This window comes from Marmota marmota, unplaced genomic scaffold (assembly GCF_001458135.2).
Source record: "Marmota marmota marmota unplaced genomic scaffold, marMar, whole genome shotgun sequence".
Classification (NCBI taxonomy): domain Eukaryota; kingdom Metazoa; phylum Chordata; class Mammalia; order Rodentia; family Sciuridae; genus Marmota; species Marmota marmota.
The window spans coordinates 1,840,184-1,861,849 of record NW_026000081.1 but is presented as its reverse complement, the minus strand read 5'-3'; the positions used below and the strand labels follow the sequence as shown (position 1 = coordinate 1,861,849).

The window sequence follows — 21,666 nt, the reverse complement described above, 5'->3', positions numbered from 1 at the left end:
AGTTAACATCTTAAAAATCATGAAGGCTGGGGCTGGGGTTGTGGCTCAGTGGTAGAGCATTTGCCTAGCATGCATGAGGCACTGAGTTCGATTCTCAGCTCCACATACAAATAAATAAAATAAAGGTTCATCAACAACTTAAATTTTTTTTTAATTGTGAAGGCAAGTTATTTCCAACCCCAGTTTTTTTCCTGCATGTATGCTGAGGACTGAACCTACTTCTTTATGCATGCTAAGTATTCAGTCTGACCACCCCTTAACCAAGAATTCTATAGTCAGCAAAATTACCAGGAAAAGACATTTTCACAACTTTTCAGACATCCAAGTCTCAAAAGTCCCCTCTCACTGCACTCTCGCCCAAGCTGCAACTTTGAACCCAGAGTTCTCTGTTTTCCTTACATGTGCTTCTTTGTTGAGAGTAATAAAATAATGAACTCTGGCAAATTTATTATGAGGAAAAAGGAATAAACTCCACTAAAATATTTTTAAATGGAGATAAAACCTGGCTTTTGGAGAATTACCAGATTGACTCCAGTAAACTTCTTATAGAATTTAGAAGAATTCTAGTTATACCACTACACAGGTAGGCGTAAGATAACAAATTAATCTGCTACCTATTAGAAGGTTTCTAACTAGAAGAAAGCAGACTAAAACTGTCCTAACTTAAAAAAAAAAGTGTGGATTTAATAGATTTATATTTGAAAACTACTCAGAAGGTAAGAGCTAGATATTTGGGAGGAATCTCAAGGTCCTTCAGAAGTTACCAGAGTTTTTAAACAACTGTGTAACTGATGGGAATAAGAACTCTTGGATATGAGACCAAGACAATTAGATGTCGGATTTTTGAAGGCTATTCATACAAAAAGAGTTAATATTAAAACATCATATGCTAGTTATTATAATGATAGGGCAAAAGAATAATGACATAGAAAAATGCTCTTAACACATGACTATATATTATAAAATAGCACCTAAAATGTGATAACATTCAAATGAAAATGCCAAATGAAAAGAGACCAACATATTATAGTTAGTTACTATGAGTTGAGATTACTGATTATTTCAATTTTCTTGCTGGAATTTTCTAAAGTTGCTATAATGAACCTATCATAAAAAACTTATTTCTAAAAATACACCATGAGGGAATGAGAGCCTATTGTAACAATGTAAAACTAAGTTAAATGGAGGTGGAAGAAACTACCTTGATTTGTTTTCCAATAACCTTTTTCCAATTATGAAGTTCCTGTGTAACGCAACCCCCCCCCCAAAAAAAAGCCTAAGGAGGATGCGTCTTGAATAAAAAGTACTTTGTCAGTTAAAAAAAAAATGCAGCTAGAAAAACCACTTTCCTCTTGATTATAGTTGCTGGTCATGTAGTTGAAAAGAAAAAAAAAAGCTTCCTGATTATTTATTGATCTTTCTGATCTTTTAATTAAAAAAAAAGTAATACATTTACATGGTAAAATATTCAAACAGTTCAAACTGGTATATAAAGTATCTCCAGCCTAACTGTGACACCCAGTCCTCTTCCCAGAAGTCATAATTGTTGCCAAGTTTCTGATATGCTTTTCCAGAAATGCTTTATGAATCCACAAAGGATATGCATTTATCTTATACAAGTGACAACATGCTGTACATATTAATTTTGTACTGCACTTTTTCCCATTCTTTTTAAGGAAAAATTTTAAGTGAGAGCCACAAAGGACGAGGTGTATGCAGATTATTTTGTTTAAATTAAAAGTTACTAAAATATTTCATAACAGTACATAAAATTTAAAACATAAAAATGGCCAACCTTTTCTGGTGTTAACTTCATGAGTTCCATATTTTCCATACTGTGTCGGCGTCCCAACTTGGGGCGGGCACCTTTGTAAAAGAATTTTTAATTCAAATAAATCAAGGAATCTTTTAAGAGTACAAATTCAGCCTCACTACACATTCAGTTCTAAAGTCTGATACATAAATCCTTACAAAAGGAGGAAACATACATTTTTTTAAAGAATAATTATTTTCCACACCAACTACATAAAAATATATACTCCCTCTAAAATGCTTTGATGTAAGGAAGTTACATTTTGGTTAGAAACTAACCACTGGTTACTAAAATTACCTCTTAATTTAGAAAAGGCATTTTATAATAACTGGTTTTATAGTATCCACATAGTCTCAAGACAAAAAAAACTACAGGGTGGTTTAAATTAAGTAAAAACATAAGGAAAAGGCTTTAGGGCTTCAATTTTGGGGAAAAAAAATCAAAATAACATCCCCAGTACTATACTGTTACTCCTTTCTAAGTAATTCCTTTCCATTTTAAGACCTCATTAGATGATGGGTTAAGGTCCTCAAAATATTTTTTCAATAAAGTTAGTAAATATTAAATGCAGAGAATTTCCATATCTACTCAATCTTTTTAAAATTAAGTAGTATTTTTAGAGGTATAATACTGACATCTAATACTCAGCTTACAAATAAAACATTAACAACATATTAAGCTCCCTTTGTGTGATTCCTTTCATAATTTCTTTTATATATTTATATATAAATATACTTATATATTTATATATTTTATATATTTCCATTATATATATCTCTAGGCCATGCAGCATTATTTGCATTATTTTGAACATTTATAAATGGCATCATACTGTACATATTCTACAACTTTCTTTCTTTGTGAGATTCATTCAATTTTTAAAAATTTATATGTGGTGCTGAGAATAGAACTCAGTGCCTCACACAATGGTAGCTTAAAGCATTCTACCACTGAGCCCCAGCCCTTAATTAATTTTCATCATCATTTTAGGACTAGGAAATTATCCTTTTTACAGGTTACAGATATTTAGGTTGCTTCCCTTTTTTTTTTTTTTTTTTTGTCGTTATAAACAATACTAGATAAACTTTTGGTAATGTCTTTTGGTGTACAAAATCAAGAATTTCTTCCAGTTTAGATATCAGAGGTATGTAACAGGGAGTGATATTGCTGGAACACACACCTTTAACTTCACCAGAATGCTGCCAGGTTGATTTACAGAGTATACCAATTTCCATCCCATCAACAGTGTGTAAGAGTTTCCATTACAGTACATTACATCAGCACTAGTACTGCTGGCCACTAAGCACACTCATGTAATGGTTTTATCTTCCTAGTGAACAGAACCTGTTGATCATTGGGAATCACTCCTATGAAATGATCTTTTTTGTCTTGAAGTTCTTTTTATCAAGTATTAATACAGTCCATACCAGCCTCCTTTTGGGTTATAACATGGTCATAGTCTTTTTCTATCCTTTTATTTTTATTTTCATTTTCAGGTTTACTATACTAATAATTACTATATATGTATACTATATTTATATTCCTTTATATTACTATATTTCTATATTACATTTATATTACTATAAAAATTGTCTTGCTGTAGATCTGTTAATCTATTGTTGTTGATGTGGTACCACGGATTGAACCAAGGGGCAGGGCGCTCTACCACTGAGCTACATCCCCCAGCTCCTTTTTAAATTTTGAGACTGTGTTTTGCTAATTGCCCAGGGTGGTCTTGAACTTGAGATCCTCCTGCCTGAGCCTCGCAAGTTGCTGGAATTACAAGAGTGTGCCACCATGCTTGGAAGATTTATTAATATTTTTAAAGAACCAAATTTTACCTTTTAAAACTCCTCTTTATTAAATCTTTATTTTATTAAATTCTGATCTTCAAAGGCTAGCTTCCGCAATTTAGCAAGGCCCTAATAAACTTAGTGAGACCCTATCTCAGAATAAAAAAAATTTAAAAAGAGCTGGGGATGTGGCTCAATGGTTAAGTGCCTCTGGGTTCTTTCCAGAAAATTAAAGACATAAATTAAATATAAATGGCCAAAGTCACAGAACAAGCAAAGCCTTCTTAGCATCCACAGAGAAGAGTTCTATTACCACTACNTCAGGTACCCCCCCCCCCCAAAAAAAAATCTGCTCTTATCTTTAATATGTCTTCCACTTATTTTCAGTTTATTCTGATTTTTTTCCTTTTGGATTTTTAAAATACAAATTTTGTTCTAAGTGCCAGTATAAGTCACATGGCCACAGAATTTGAAATAGAGCATTTTTTAATGATATACTGTAATTTTTAAAAATACCTTTATTTATTTATTTACTTTTATGTGGTGCTGAGGATCGAACTCAGGGCCTCGCACATGCTAACAAGCGCTCTATCACTAAACCACAATCCCCAGCCTTGAAATAGAGTATTTTCATCATGATTTAGTCCTAAATTATTTTATAATTTTTAAAAATATTTATTTATGTATTTTTAGTTTTAGGTGGACACATTATTTTGTTTTTATGTGGTGCTGAAGATTGAACCCAGTGCCTCATGCATGCCAGGCAAGCACTCTACCACTGTGCCACAACCCCAACCCCAAATTATTTTCTAATTTTCAAGATTTTTCTTCAACCTATTCCTTAGAAGTATGTTTAAAGTCTTCAAGTCAATGTTTTGTTTACTTGATATTAATTTCTAACTTAATAACATTTGGGGCATGAAACTTATGTAATATAGATTCTATGAAATGCGCTATTTGTTTTATTGGGTTAGCTTTATTAAATTTTGGTAGAAAGAACATGAATTGGCCAGTTGCTAGGTACAGCATTCTATGTTCCATTAAATCTGTTTTGCACTTTTTAATTGTGATCCATATTAAGAAATATATCGTGTTATACCCCTGAACACACATGTACAAAGCATAACAAAACCTCACACAACAGTTTTATACACACACACGCACACGCAAGTGCATTTCTTAAAAAATTATTTATTCTAATTTGTTATACGTGATTGCAGAATACAATTCAATTCATAGTGCACATGTAGAGCACAATTTTTCAGGTCACTGATTGTACACAAAGTATTTTCATACCATTCATGTCTTCATACATGTACTTACGGTAACGATGTCTAACTCGTTCCACCACCAATCCTATCCCTTTGCCCCCTCCCTTCCTTTTGCCCTATCTAAAGTTCTTCCATTCCTCCCATGCTCCCCGGCCCCCATCGCCATTATGAGTCAGCATCTTCATATCAAAGAAAACATTTGGCCTTTGGTTTTTTGAGATTGACTAACTTCACTTAGCATTATATTCTCCAACTCCATCCATTTACCTGCAAATGCCATGATTTTATTCTCTTTTAATGCTGAGTAATGTTCCATTGTGTATATATACCACAGTTTCCCTATCCATTCATCTACTGAAGGGCATCTGGGTTGGTTCTACAATTTAGCTACTGATGCACATGCATTTTAAAAAAATTTTTTAGTTGTAGATAGACACACACTATCTTTATTTATTTTTATGTGGTGCTGAGGATCGAACCCAGTGCCTCACACATGCGAGGTAAGCGCTTTACCATTGAGCTACAGCCCCAGCCCCTGATGCACATGCATTTTTAATACTAGTTGCAATCCATGATATTGATTTTACATAAAAACACAGTTAGAAAAATAGCATTAGATGAAGCTATTGTGAAATCGATTGTTGGTCAAATCTTTTATTTCATTACTAGTATTTGACTCCTGATTTTTATCTAATTATTAAGAGAGGTATGTTAAAAATCACATAAGACACAAATATCAGCTGGGTGCAGTGGCACACACTTATAATAGCAACGGCACAGAAGGCTGAGGCAGGAGGATTGCAAATTCAAAGCCAGCCTCAGCAATGGCAAGGCTCTAAGCAATTCAGTGAGACCCTGTCTCTAAACAAAATACAAAATAGGGCTGGGGATGTGGCTCAGCAGCCTAGTGCCCCCGAGTTCAATTCCAGGTAAGCTCCCCAACCCCCGAAAAAAAGACAAAAATATCAGATAAACTAGACTGACAAAGTTAAACTCTCTTCTCTATAACTTACTACTCAGGCAACCCTGGGAAACTTACTTAACTCTCCTGCCTCCATTTCCATTTCCTATCATCTGTTAAGGATAACAGAAACTTATCTCCTAGAATTATTAAGATCAGATGAGTTAAAATATGTAAAGCTCTGAAATCAGTGCCTAGCACAAAGAAAGCATCCAATAAACATTAACTGTGACGATTTTTATTATTCTCCTGTTTTTATTTATTTATTTATTTTATTGTTGTTGTTGGGTTTTGTTTTGTTTTTTGGGCAATGCTGGGGATTGATCCTAGAGCCTAGTGCATTTGAAGCAATTGCTCTACCATGGAGATTCAGTATGCCAGCCTCTCCTTCTGAATTTCTATAAACATTTAACCACAGTCATTTTATTTTCTGAATCTGATAATTCTACTATCCAAAGATCTTGGTGACCTAATCTTGCAGGGTTTATTTGTTGCTGGTGTTTTGTTTGTTTTTCCCTTACTTATGTTGACTTGATTTTTTTGTGTCTGGTAATTTTTCTGTTTTCAGTCATGGCCCAGGATCAAGGATGCATTCCTCCAGAAAATATGCGGTCCTACTTTTGCTAAGCACTTCAAACCCAAAAGTACTTTAATGGAATGGGGTTTCTTAGATTGTGTGTAAATCAAATTTCAAACCAGTATGTAGGCAGGCTTATAAATTCAGATTCTTAGAAAGGTTCCTTTTTCTACTCAGAGCCGACACCAGAAATAAAGAAAGGTTTCTTGCAGATTCCTTTCCGTGGTACTGGGGATACAACAATAAACAAAGGAGACAAACCCCAAACAAAACAAAATTTTTAAAAATCCATCCTCAAGAATCCTGACTGAGCAAGTAGGGAAGTGGTAGGAAAAGAAGGTGAAGATGTTGGCTTGGTTCAGGTTACAGAGGGCCTTTTAATTTTTAATTACTTATTTATTCTAATTTGTTATCTATGACAGCAGAATGCAATTTAATTCACATTACACATACAGAATGCAACTTTTCAAGTCTCTGGTTGTACACAAAATATTTTCACACCATTCATGTCTTCATACATGTACTTAGGGTAATGATGTCCACCTCATTCCACCATCTTTCCTGCCCCCATGTCTCCTTCCTCCCCCCTCCCTTCCCTTTGCCCTATCTAAAGTTCCTCCATTCCTCCGAAGCTCCCATTATGAGTCAGCATCTTCATATTAAAGGAAACATTTGGCCTTTGGTTTTTTGGGACTGGCTTACTTCACTTAGCATAATATTCTCCAACTCCATCCATTTACCTGCAAATGCCATGATTTTGTTCTCTTTTAATGGTGAGTAATATTCCTATGTATATATATCCCACAGTTTCCCTATCCATTCATCTACAGAAGGGTATTATAGAAGGCCTTTTAATCACTGTGAGGACTGAGGACTTGGTTCTGGATGTAATGGGAAGTCACTGGAGGGTTTAGAACAGAGGAACAAATGACATAATTTACTATGTGTGTGTGTGATACTGGGGATTAAACCCAGTATTACTGAGCTACATCTCAGCCCTTTTTATTTTTCAAGACAGACAGGGTCTCACTAAGTTGCCCAGGCTGGCCTTGAATTTGTGATCCTCCTGCTTCCACCTCCTGAATAGCTGGGATTATAGCCCTGTGCCACTGTATGTGAAATGATTTACATTTGGGGAGTGGGGAGGGTACAGGGGATTGAACTCAGGGGCACTCAACCACTAAGCCACATCCCCAGCCCTATTTTGTATTTTTTTTTTTTAGAGACAGGGTCTCACAAGTTGCTTAGCAACTCGCTTTTGCTGAGGCTGGCTTTGAACTGTTTCAGTCTCCTGAGCCACTGGGATTACAGGCGTGCGCCACCATGCCCAGCTCCAGTGATTTACATTTTAAAGGAGTATTTTAGCTATTGTGTTGGAAAATTTAGGCATGAGGGATTATAACTGGAAGTAAGAAAAACAATTCTCCTGGAGACTTTGGCAGTATGTACTAAGACTGTTGCGGTACACATGGTTGATTAGAGATACACTTGAAGGCAGGGTTTCTAACAGGTTGGCTGTAGAAATTAGGGAACAAGGATGCTTTTTTTGTCCTGAACATGGAAGTGAATAGTGGTGCCATTGCCTCAGATGGAGTAGACAGGATAGTGTGTGTGGAGGGAACACATTTTGGACATGTTAAGTTTTATATTCCAAATAAACATTCAAGCGGAAATGTTATAATTATATGGGTATCAAACTCAAGAGAGAAATTATGGCTGAAAACATGAATTTGAAATCAGCGCACTGGGGCTGGGGATGTGGCTCAAGCAGTAGCACGATCGCCTGGCATGCGTGCGGCTCAGGTTCGATCCTCAGCACCACATACAAACAAAGATGTTGTGTCTGCCGAAAACTAAAAAATAAATATTAAAATTCATTCTCTCTCTTTCTCTAAAAAAAAATGAAATCAGCATATAAACTATATAGAAGAGAAACAAGTGAATGAGATCATCTAGAGGTTATGCTGTTTAATGATCTACTTATGGATTTTTCCATTTTAACTAATTCAAGATGAATAATATTAAGCAATTAGCCAGGTGCAGTGGCGCATGCCTGTAATCTCAGTAAGGCAGGGGGATTCCAAGTTCAAGGCCCGTCTCAGCAATTTAGGGAAGCTCTTAGCATCTTAGTGAGACCCTTTCTCAAAATAAAAAGAGCTGTAGCTCAGTTATAAAGCATCCGTGGATTAAATCCCCATTACCAAAAAGGAAGGGAAAGGTAAACTGATTTCCTCACTTGCATGATCCACAGTTTGAATGCTCAAGTGCTATATGTGGCTAGTGGCTATTATATTGGACAGCACAGATATAGAACTTCTCTGTCATCAAAAAAAGTTTTCTTGGAAGCACCAACCTAGAGCATAGAATAGAAAAAACAAGGATAAAAGCAGAAAGAAGCATAGATAGATGAATAATAGGGAGGGAAAGAAAAGAGGAAAGAGGGAGAAAAGGTCCAAAAATTGAAACCTTGAACATTACAAATTTAAAAGATGAAAAGATGAAGGGAGAGAATGAGTAAAGAAAACCAGAAAAGTAGAATAATCATGGAGGCCAGAGAAAGACAGTTATTTTGAGGTAGAAATGATCAGCTGTAGGAAATAACTGCTGAGGAATCAAGTAAACTGATATCTGAAAACTGATGCATGTATTTGGTAAAATGGAGGTTTCTGGTAACCTTGAATGAGGCCAGAGTTTGAGTGGAGTGGGTTCCAGAAAGAAAGGGAACACTGGGATCTTTTCCAAGTTTTGTTATAAAAGGAAACAAAGGAATAGGTCTCTAGCTAGATAAGTCCATGAGAATAAGTGATAATTTTAGAAGAGCTCTTCTAGCATAACCTAAATGAAAGTTAAACACAGGAAAACCTTTTAGCACATTATTCAATTACAAAGCATAGTTTTAATTTATTATACGGTTTACACTTCAGAATTTTTCACCAAAGGTTTTGGAAAGTCCCAATCAGATGACTAGCTACTAATTTCTTTTCCTTTTATCCTTTTCTCTATGTAGAACTAAGAGAAAAAAAACTGGAAAGATAAAAGCTAGATATTTGTGTCAGTGATTTTTTTTCAGATTGCAAATGTTTCAAGCTTATAATCCATATTTTAAAAATTATTTCACAGTCACAAAAATGTGGTAAATTTAAAAATGTGATTCTCATCTTGTCTCCTTTAATTTATGTAATCAAAAGTAGATTTTGGGTTTGGGGATTGGCTCAGTGATAGAGAGCTTACCCAGCATATATGAGGTCCTGAGTTCATTCCCCAGTACCATAAAAAAAGGGGGTTGGGGTGGGGTTGTAGCTCAGTGTTAGAGTGCTTGCCTAGCATGTATGAGGCACTGGGTTCAATTCTCAGAACCACATATACACTTCACAGAAGAAGAAATACAATTGGTCAACAAAATATATGAAAAATGTTCAACATCTCTAGCAATTAGAAAAATGCTAATTAAAACTACACTGAGGGGCTGGGAATATAGCTCAGTTGGTAGAGTGCTTGCCTCACATGCACAAGGTCCTGGGTTCAACCCTCAGCACCGCAAAAAAAAAAAAATTACACTGAGATTTTATCTCACTCCAGTCAAAATGACAATTATTAAGAATAGAAGCAACAATAAATGTTGGTGAGGATGTAGGGAAAAAGGTACATTCATACATTGCTGGTGGGACTGCAAATTGGTGCAAACACTACAGAAAGCAGTATAGATATTCCTCAGAAAACTTGGAATGGAATCACCATTTGACCCAATTATCCCGCTCCTCTGTTTATACCCAAAGGACTTAAAATCAGCATACTACAGTGACATGGTCACCCCAATGTTTATAGAAGCTCAATTCACAATAGCTAAACTATGGAACCAGTCTAGGTGCCCTTCAACAGATTAACAGATAAAGAAAATGTGGTATATATACACAATGGAATATTACTCGGTCATAAAGAAGAAAGTATGGCATTTGCCAGTAAATGGACAGAACTAGAGAATAGATACTAAGTGAAATAAGCCAATCTCAAAAAATCAAAGGCCAAATGTTTTCTCTGATATGCAGATGCAAATTCACAATAAGGGGGTGGGTTAGGGAAGAAAAGAAGTACTTCTGATTAGACAAGGGGGAATGAAGGCAGGGGTGGGGGGGAATGGGAATATGAAAGAGTAGAATGAATCGGACATTACTATCCTTTGTGCATATTTGATTACATGACCAATGTAATTCTACATCGTATACGATATTTATAACATGTACAATATGTATAATATGTATGTATCATATAGTATAATATGTCAAAATACATTCTACTATCATGTATAACTAATAAAAACAAATATTTTAAAGCATACTATTTTTAAAAAAATTTTTTTTCTTTCAGAAATAGAGATATTCTGGCACATTTCTCCCCGTAGAAATATCTGACCAAATCAGCACCGAAAGATAGTCTCCTAGAAACAAGTTTTGCTGCTACTAACACCCCCCCCCATCCCAACAACAAAGTTTATTAAGTTTCCTGAATTAAAAAATTCCAAGAGCTTTCACCTTTTAATTGAAATGGGGGAAAAAGAACCAAACAAAAATCTGATATATAAAACTATTTGAAATAAAAACAATAAAATAGAACATTTCAGTTTCGGTATCTTCATATTATTTTTTGAATGACTCTATAGATACAACATTTAAATCTATTTTATTTATTTATTTTTATTTTTGGTACCAGGGATTGAACCCAGGGGCACTTAGCCACTCTGCAACATCCTCAGTCCTTTTTATTTATAATTTTTTAAAATTTTGAGACAGGGTTTCAGTAAGTTGCTGAGGCTGGCTTTGAACTCATGATCATCCTGCCTCAACCTACCGAGCTGCTGGGATTACAGGCATATACCATCAAAAATAACTATACTTTTAACATTTTTAAATTCATGATAAAAACTATAAAATATTTTGTACTGACAAATGAGCAGAACTATGTAAAACAAAAAAGGGGTATAAAGTTGAACTTCTTAGATTATATATTCTCTCTGGATACAATACACAAGTATGATAAGTAATTTAAATGTAAATTTTGAGTATAAAGAAACTGGGTTTTGGAAGACCTGTTACTTACCATATAAACTGTTATCAATCTCAATATTTTCAGACATTATGGAATTATTTGTGCTATAACTCAGACCAAGAACCATTTGAAGATCTGAGAGATTCAGTCGTGCTGTTAGTTCACCACTTTTATCTCCAACCTACAATCACAAGCACATATATTTTATAGTGTTATTTAAAGACAAAGAATGATGACTAATTGAAAATGTTGTGACCCTAAAACTAGAAGAAAATATAAAGAAGTGAAAATAGCTATATTAGAATTATGAGACTATTAATGAATGCAATGGGTATCTCAATCATTTTGTGAGTTTTTTGGTACCAGGGGTGCTTACCCATTGAGCCACATCCCCAGCCCTTTTTATGTTTTATTTTGAGACAGGATCTTGCTAAGTTGCTTAAGGCCTTGCTAAGTTGCTGAATTACTGGCTTTTAACTTGCAATCCTCCTGCCTCTGCCTCTGAAGCTGCTGCAATTACCGGCATGTACTAACACACCTGGCTTTTTAAAAGAATGTAGAAAAAACAGCAAATTTAAAAAATATCACAATAGGACAATTAACTATAGTCTATTTATTCTTTAGGTCTCTAAATATTAGACTGCTCTAATTCTTTAGGATTACATTAAATAATGTAGGTTATTTATGCCATATTAACTTAGCATCACATGACAAATTTTCCTTAAAATATTTTATTTTTATACTACAATAGTGAATTTTATTCATCTAGTACTATATATTATGTAGTTACTTTTATATATATTATCTCTAATAATAACAATTTGCAAGGTAGTATTATTATTATTTTAAGATGACAGAAATGAGGCTCAGAAAAGGTTTCCAGGTCAATTAGCCAGCTAGTGGCAAAAGTATAACTGGAATCAGTTCTTGATTTTAAACACCTTGCTTTTCCTTAAATACCATCCTATTTTTCTTAAATAGAGATGGGGCTAGGGAGGGAGCATATTTTAGTAATGTGCTCCTATTTCCCCATGCCTGTCCTTACCTTCCGGTTTTCCTACATCAAGGTGAACACAAACTACCTCAGATCTCTATCTCAAAATGCTTTGTGGATGCCAAGAAAACAGTGTATAATCAAACTTATTATTCAGTCATATAGAGCAATCTGAAGAAATAATAAGATTCCCTCCCCCTGCCACTGATTTGTAAATTTCAACAGTACAGATAGAATTTTTTTTTCTATTTCATACCTCTCTTGAAATTTCCAAGTGCTTTTCAGCAAAATGCATTGCTTGATCATGATTTCCTAGAGCTGTGTATGCATTTCCTAAGCTCCAACATGCTCTTCCTTCACCAATTCTAAAACAATTCAAAGCCAACATGTAGTTATCTGAAAAGAGGTCTGTGTATAGAATAAAAATGATCTAGCAATAGTATAAATAATGCTTTGTCTTTCATATTAAGAATGTACTATTGAGATATTAGAATACCCAGGTAATACAAAACTCAAGAATCAAATACTATTCCAGTCAAGAATACTGGAAAACATGCTTTTTAAACATGCAATGCACTATAAAATAATAAAATCTCAAGAGTTAAGTCTTCTCGTCCAACTGCTCACTTTTCTTTCTCTAGTGGCCTTACCAGGTAACCATTCAGTACATGTTTGAGCAGCAAGGAAAGTAAACTCCATGACCTCTTGAGCTACCTACCATACTTCACTCTGAACAACTGTAATGAAAAGTTCTTTCCAATACAGAGGCAAAAATCTCTCTTAATGCAAACATCACAGACAAAAGGCTAACACAGATAAGTCGTTGGCCTTTGGTCTGTGATATTTGCATTAACACAGAGTCACTAACATTTAAAAAGCAGAAAATACAACACAGGACTTCCAGCTTCTTCTGAAAAAAAAGGGAGGATCTGGACATGATACCCTCTTTTCTGTCTGGTACTGATTGGCTGGGGTTGAGCAGCAGCTGCCCCTGGACAGTGGGCATTTATCCAAGTTCACCAAACTTCCCACACTGATCTAGTCAGGAGAACGTCACAGGAGGCAGGTCACTGACCCTGCTCAGGGGCACATGCAATCAGACTAATTTACAAGCTGGCCTTCAATACAGAAGATACATGAAATAGAAAATTCCTTAAAAAGGAAACAAATGGAAAAAAAATTCTTGGAATTCAATAATGCATCTAAATTTTGCCTTAACTGTAGTAAAAGGGCGAATAACTTACCTATCTTTTAGCTCTTGAGCAATTGCTAAATGCTTCAGATGATAATCAATGGCCTTCTCATAGTCCTGAAGTAAAGTATATGTGTTTCCAAGGCTATAACAGGACTGTGCTTCTACAGCTCTGTCTTTAAGTTGTCGAGCCAATAGTAGTGTCTTCCTAAAAGAGGAAGTTAATTTTCACTTAATGATGTTTAGTTTTAGCTATTATAATAAAACAAAACTCATTTTTTCTCTCTACTGTTTTCTGCTGCTTTTCAAGTACATTTGTTTTAGAGCCAAATATTTCAAACCTTTTCATCACTTTTAAACAAACTAAAATGTTTTTGAAATACAAAAAACAGATTCAGACTTTCAGAATAAACTTACTCCTCACAATTCACCAAAGTAAAGGAGTAATGAAACATGAGATCAAGTGCTGCTAAAGACTGGCAGTACTTTTAACATTGAAAAAATCTTTCCCCTTTATACTGGCAATAACTTAAACTTTTTTTTTTTCATATAACATCTGTTTTCAATCATACTTCTGACCTTACATTTTGTCAAAATTTTAAATATTTGGGTAAAATTAGTATGTGTAAGTCATTTTTCACTGTTTTATAAAAAATACTGGATATTTCACTTAAATACTACCCAGATTATGTTACCAGGCCTTCTTTTTTTTTAATAATTTTTTTTAAAGAGAAAGAGGGGGGGGAGGGGGAAGAGAGAGAGAATTTTTTAATATTTATTTTTCAGTTTTTGGTGGACACAACATCTTTATTTTATTTTTATGTGGTGCTGAGGATCGAACCCAGTGCCCCGTGCATATCAGGGGAGCGCGTTACCGCTTGAGCCACATCCCCAGCCCTTACCAGGCCTTCTTTACCCAGATTGTACCTAACATTCTGGTATTGTCACCAAGAAGCTAACATAAAGCAGTCAAGAGCACGGATCCTAGCTGGCTGCAGCAGCATGTGTCGGTAATCCCAGTGATTTGGGAGGCTGAGGCAGGAAGATTATGAGTTCAAAGCCAGCCTCAGCAACTTAGTGAGGCCCTGAACAACTTGGTGAAACCCCATCTCAAAATAAAACATGAAATGGGCTGGGAGGATGTGGCTCAGTAGTTAAGCACCCCTAGATTCAATCCCTGGTACCCCCCGCCCAAAAAAAAAAGCATGGATCCTACCATTAGACTATCTAGGTTCAAATCCTACCTTTGCCAGCTGTGTAATTTAGGACAAGTCACTCAACCTCTCTGAGTATCAATTTCCTCCCACTGGATTCTTTAAAAATACAATACAAATCAATCACTGTGTCTTTGGTTCAGCAAACTGTATTCTGCCTGAGGTCTGAATGAGCTTTCAAACCCAACTAAGGAAAACCCCAAACAATATAGAAGGCATAGACTAGGCAACTTGAAGCAATTTAAATTTTGCTGCCATCTATGTTTCAAGCCTACTGACTGATTAGAAAGACCCTGCTGCAGAAGAAGCTGGGACTGTCAACCCCCAGGCAGATGAATGGGGTCCCAGCCCACTGAGAATCAAAATTGGGCAGAAAGAGGTGGGAAGAAGACTGCTGAGAAGGTGGGGTGAGAGGGAAAACTAAGTGAGATCTGGTGGACACGAGGGGGTATTTTTGTTACCAGGCCTTCTTCAGCCTCTCCTCCAACACATAAGTGGGTGAAATAAGATATACTCACCATACATGGTAAAATGGGTTTAAGACTTGGAAGTTTAGAATTTCATTTAAAAATAACTAGTTTTGGGGCTGGGGATGTGGCTCAAGTGGTAGCGCGCTCGCCTGGCATGTGTGCGGCCCGGGTTCGATCCTTAGCACCACATACAAACAAAAACTAAAAAAATAAATATTAAAAAATTCTCTCTCCCTCTCTCTCTTAAAAAAAAAAAAACTAGTTTTAAAAATAAAATCTAATAAAAATAAAAGGGGTCGTACTGGGACTATTAAATCTTAGGTATAATATTATTTATTGAGCCCTGTGTGCCAGGTACCATGCTAAGAGTTTAATACATTTTTCATTCACTCCTCAGCAATTCACAAATCAAAGTATTGACATCTTCTATTACACATGAAGGAACTGAGGCTTGGAAGCCCAGGGTCCTGCTGCTAGTATGTAGCTAAATGAAGCTTGAAACCCAAAGCCTTGGGAGGGAAAGGGAGAGAGAGAAGGGAAATTGCATGGAAATGGAAGGAGACCCTCATTGTTATACAAAATTACATATAAGTGGATGTGAGGGGAAAGGGAAAAAAAAAAAAACAAGGGAGAGAAATGAATTACAGTAGATGGGGTAGAGAGAGAAGATGGGAGGGGAGGAGAGGGGGGATAGTAGAGGATAGGAAAGGCAGCAGAATACAACAGTCACTAGTATGGCAATACGTAAAAATGTGGATGTATAACTGATGTAATTCTGCAATCTGTAAACGGGGTAAAAATGGGAGTTCATAACCCACTTGAATCAAATGTATGAAATATGATATGTCAAGAGCTTTGTAATGTTTTGAACAACCAATAATAAAAAATAAATGATAAAAAAATAAACCCAAAGCCTATGATTTAAAGGACTACATAACTACTCATTTGATATTTAGCTGCAGAAATATTAGACTAACTTGTAGTATTCAGAAGCAGTTTCAAATTCACCAAGAAAAATATATGCATTTCCAAGGTTACTATACGCTCTTCTTTCAGCAGCTTTATCTCCAAATTCTTTTGCAATAAGGAGGCGCTGAAAAAAAAAAGTTTAATTAGATATAGTCATAATAAAACTGCAAAATATTCTAACTCAAGTTAGAACTTTGATGGATGAAATGATCAGACTCTAGGATCTTTTGTTTATACCTGCTCATGAGATATAACTGCATCCCTGAAGTTGCCAAGGAGATAATGTGTATTTCCAAGATTTCCAAAGGCTCGTCCTTGGGCTGCTCGGTCACCCAAAGCAGTTACTAATGATAGGTTTTCCCTAAGTGATAACAAACAGTGGTTTAAAAAAAAAATCAGTTTGGAAAGAAGTTCTTATTGTTCAATTTACAAATCTAGTTATGTCAAAAGAAGAATTTAAATCAGTTTGAAAAGAAGTTCTTATTGTTCAATTTACAGATATAACTAATTGTATCAAAATAAGAATTTAAGCTTATAGCTATGATATTTTTAATACATTTATAATGGAGGATAATTACAGGGGTTAGCTGGAAACACTCCAATTTAGACTAACCATTGATATTTCTTGTTTTTGCCACTAAGGGGCACTGGTCTGCAGTTTAAATGAAAACTGCAGATTACTAATACAACACTCATATTTAAGCAATTGATTTGATGATTTATTTTTATTTGCTAGTCCATAATTTTAAAATCTTTATTTTATTATTTTTATTTTTTATTGATTTTTTAAAAAAATAAATGACAGCGAAATGCATTACAATTCTTATTGCATGTATACAGCACAATTTTTCATATCTCTGATTGTATATAAAGTATGTTGACACCAATTCGTGTCTTCATACATGTACTTTGGATAATGATGTCCATCACATTCCACCATCCTTGATAATCCCCTTCCCCCTCCCTTTCCCTCCCACCTCTCTGCCCTATCTAGAATTCATCTATTCCTCCCATGCTCCCCCTCCCTACCCCATTATGAGTCAGCCTCCTTATATCAGAGAAAACATTTGGCATTTAATTTTAATGCTATTAAACTAGAATTCATTAAATGTATTGTTAGTTATTTTGGGATTGGCTGACTTCACTTAGCATTATCTTCTCCAATGCCCAAAACTTACTACTGGGTAAAGAACGTGTAGTGTACCCCTGGCCAAGATGGGCCCTATCTGCATCAGCCATACTCACTCATAAAAATCCACAGCTGCCTGCAGAGCACTTCTTACTTCTTCCGGAAATTCTCCAACATCCTGGGGACCAGGGCAACCAAAACTCTTCCCTTTGGCATGATACACATTTCCAAGATTGTAAAGTGCTCTTGCCTCTCCCACCTACATGAAGACATCAGCAAAGTTGACATTTAAACAGAGACTGGGTATTGATAATGCTTACCACATATATTTGTAATAGACTTGGGTAGAAATTTCTACATTGGTCATCCATATGAAATCAAACAATTACTTATGAAAAGGCTTTCTATTTACTCTATTTAAAAAATTTTATTGTCTTCTTTTCACTTCTATTTGTCTATGAATATTTTTTCTTTTTCTTTTTTTTTTTTTTTTTTTTTTGCGGGAGCGGGGGTGTGTGTGCCAGGGATTGAACTCAGGAGCACTCAACCACTAAGCCACATCCCCAGCCCTATTTTTGTACTTTATTTAGAGACAGGATCTCACTGAGTTGCTTAGTGCCTCGCTTTTGCTGAGGCTGGCTTTGAACTCGTGATCCTCCTGCTTCAGCCTCCCCTCACGGGGATTACAGGTGTGCACCACCATGCCTAGCTGAATATTTTCTTTTTTACATAAACTACAGTATAAACAATATTAAGACACAAAGCAATTTCATTGAAACTCTTTGGCACTTGGCCTATTATCAACTGTTCTCTCATTACCTTGTCATTAAGCTCTCTGGAAATATCCAGATGTCGCTGACAACAAACTATAGCTTCATCAAAATTCCCAAGAACTTTTAAGGTGTTTCCCAGATTGCCACTAGCTTTGGCTTCTCCCAACTGGTCTCCAATAGTCCTGGGAGTGAAGAGAGAGAAGCAAATGGTGTTAATATAAATGGTGTTAAAATGTAAAGCAGCCTGAGTACAGGTTTCCTAGAGGACAACAGACATGCAAGAAAAAGCTATTAGCCTTGAAACCTACTTTAAATAAAAATTTGAAACTTAACATTTCTCAATTTAAATTAATTTTCATTCACTTAACTAAACTCTAGGGTCATTTCATTACTATTTATTCATTTAATTAAACTCTGTGTTTAGCCTAAACATTAGTTTTCAAAAATCAATGCTATTAAACTAGAATTTATTAAATGTACTGTTAGTTTTTCTTTAATTGACTGGAAATTTTTTTAAGTAACAGTTATTTTAGGGAGGAAGAATATTAAGAAACTTAAGTTAATTACCTTGCAAGAGTTAAATCATGATGGTGGTATTCCAATGCTTTGGCATAATCATGCAAATAGAAATAAGCATTACCCAGCTGGCTGTAAATAGCACTAAGTGTTTTAAGGTCTTCAGTTCCAACTTGAACTGCAGCTTCAAAAAATGACACACCAGCACGGCAGTCTCCTGATTTACACAGCCGTTCCCCTTCCAAGGCCAGCTCTAGGCAAGAAGCTTCCATTCTACAAAATTACATAGGACAGACATTTACAACACAACTACTACATCACAGTGTTTTTAACTTCCAGTAATATAATTTACACATGGACTATGTGACTACTCTTACTCAAACTAGTTACCTAATTGAAGCATATAGACATTACTGATAAAACAGCAGTTATACAGCAAGAGCTTATTTGTTTATTTAAATTTCTGAGGCTCAGCAGTCTGTTATAATGGACAGCTAAATATCTTCATATGGAGCTCATTTTAACTGGCCAATCTGAACCAACCCACTCTTTACCAGTGAAAGAACCTAAAGCAGTGTTTCCTAAATTACTGAATTGTGGCAGACCAATGGACTTCTTGAGAGTTTGGGAAGAATACAGAGTGCCTGAGAAGGTGAGGGGCTATAATTAATACCATACTTTATCCAGATATCCAGGTAACCCATTCATCTGCTCATCAACCCCACCCACTGTCCATCCAAATACTCTCCCTTTCTGTCTTACATACACTCTCCTTCCTTTTTGTATCACACAAAACCACCTATATTCTAAAAAAAACAGAGGAGCAAAATATCTTAATCTTTATGGCACACTTTCACAAAAGAACTAATTGTTAAGAAATTTGTTAGTCTGAAAGCAACAATTTAATGATATGCAGAAATTCTAATCCCCAAAGTCTATCCCTGAATTGAAAACATCATAAAAGCTGAGTTACTGTAAATATATCTGTGAGGAAAAAAACACCATACTTCTGATTCTAATTCTAAACTTCAGATGGTGACCTTCACCAAAGTTGTCACTGTGTTTCTTCAGCATCTTTATGACTTTTCCATTTGTTTTTTGGGATTGGGTTTTTTGTTTTGTTGTTTTTTTTTTTTTGGTTGGGAGTGTGTGTAGTTTTTCACTTTCTTTTTTTCAGGGAAGAGGATTAAACCTAGAACCTTGCACGTGCACTCTGCCACCAACCTACCTCCCCACCAAGAGTTACACATTTTTACATATTTGTCATTAGAAATTCCAACTAGAACTCTATGGCTACACACAGTCCTCCAACTCAATGGATAAAGACGAAAAATTAAAAAGACGAAAAGTTATTTCAGTAATGCCTGAAACAGTCTAAAACTCCCTCAGTTATTGTTAATTCTGAGATATATTATGACTCTAGTACATTTTATTAGAAAAGAAGTCAATATTCTGGCAAAATCCTCAACTCAATCAAAATAGGGCAGGCTAGCTTATGAATTCTTTAGATCATCATTAAATAGTAATGGAGAAAGTAATTCATATCCTCTCTGTAACTATGATAGAATTACTTAATTTATTTACCAGTTGGGTTGAAAATAAAGAACATACCTAAATGTGGAAGATGAATTAGGAGGGCTAAGGATGTAGCTCAGTGGTGGGCCACTTGTGTAGCCCTAGGTTTGATCCCCAGCACCACACACATGACAAGCTCTCCATGAAAATATATATCACATACAAAGTTTCTTCTACTCATCTGATGGCCTAACTGTATAATCAAAGAAACTATTTATGATATCTATAAATATTACTATCCTTGATTGAAATGTTTTCATTTTTGCTAATAATGGATTGACTATTTTAGGTATGATTCCTAAGTTTCTGTACAAGTCCTTGTTATTTCCATTTCTTTAAAAAATATTTTCTTAAACTTTTATTCCACAATAGATTTGACCTTCACAACTTTCTTTACCTCCTTAATTTTGGTTTCTTGTGTTCACAGCACCATTAGTGGAGAGAAACAGGATTAAAATTCTGATGCTACATCACTTTAAAAGAGTTAATAACAGCAATTATGTCCAAATATGACTCTCCCCTCAAAAGACATACATGCTATTTCAGAATAAATGATAGGATTCAGGACTTAAAATCCAAAACAAGAGTACTCTCCATCTCCCCAATATGAAATCTCCTCTCATAAACCTTAGCTCTATCTTCTATGTGTTCTAACTGGGCATAGGCCTTTTCCATCACCAGTCCTTACTCCAATAAACAATTTTCATCCATTCAATTTACCATGTATATCCAGCTATTCCAGTTTATTTTGTGAAAGAAAAAGTAGCATAAATTATCTAGATTTAAATTTTACATGGCAACTGAGTTTTAAACGTGATCTTAACACATATCAAATTTAATTTTCAAAATAGCTCTGAGATAGGTATAATTACAGAAGGGGAAATTGATGCTCAGACAGGTTAAGTGACCTGATTAAGATCTGGTAATGGCAAAGTTGAGAAATGAAATTTTTTTCTTTGTGTCTGAATCCAGTGCTCTTTCTACAATATTATCTCAAACTATTCTTCAGAAAATAATATAACTGATAACTACATTTATCTAGTAAGTTAAAGAATTCAATACCAAAATTTTACCTTCTTTACAATTATATTTCCTTTGCACAAAAAGCTTTGTGCAACCATTTCAGTTTTACAACAACATTAAAGTGTTAAAATGATTGTCATACATAGTAATAAGTATGACATGTCCCAAATAAATAAAGAACTAGAGAAGCTAGTATAATGAACCAATGATGTATCCATCTTTCAAGGTCAGCAATTACCAACATGTATCATACTATCAATATAAATTTCTTTTTTTTTTTTAAAGAAAGAAAGAGGGGGGAGAGGGAGAGGGAGAGAGAGAGAGAGAGAGGAGGGAGGGAGGGAGGGAGGGAG

General features: G+C 35.1%; 1 protein-coding gene across 4 annotated transcripts in view; it reads right to left on the bottom strand.

The window, feature by feature from the left end:
• Positions 1–21,666, bottom strand: part of Gpsm2 (G protein signaling modulator 2) — a 50,426-nt gene that overhangs the window by 13,031 nt on the left and 15,729 nt on the right. For all 4 annotated transcript variants that reach the window (XM_015505120.2, XM_048815088.1, XM_048815087.1 and 1 more), the window contains 9 exons: positions 18,767–18,988; positions 18,246–18,381; positions 17,543–17,685; positions 16,535–16,658; positions 16,306–16,421; positions 13,697–13,852; positions 12,709–12,817; positions 11,510–11,639; positions 1,796–1,866 (listed from right to left, as the gene is read on the bottom strand). In XM_015505120.2, coding sequence (XP_015360606.1) covers positions 1,796–1,866; positions 11,510–11,639; positions 12,709–12,817; positions 13,697–13,852; positions 16,306–16,421; positions 16,535–16,658; positions 17,543–17,685; positions 18,246–18,381; positions 18,767–18,988 — 1,207 coding nt within the window. The remainder of the gene's footprint in view (positions 1–1,795; positions 1,867–11,509; positions 11,640–12,708; positions 12,818–13,696; positions 13,853–16,305; positions 16,422–16,534; positions 16,659–17,542; positions 17,686–18,245; positions 18,382–18,766; positions 18,989–21,666) is intronic.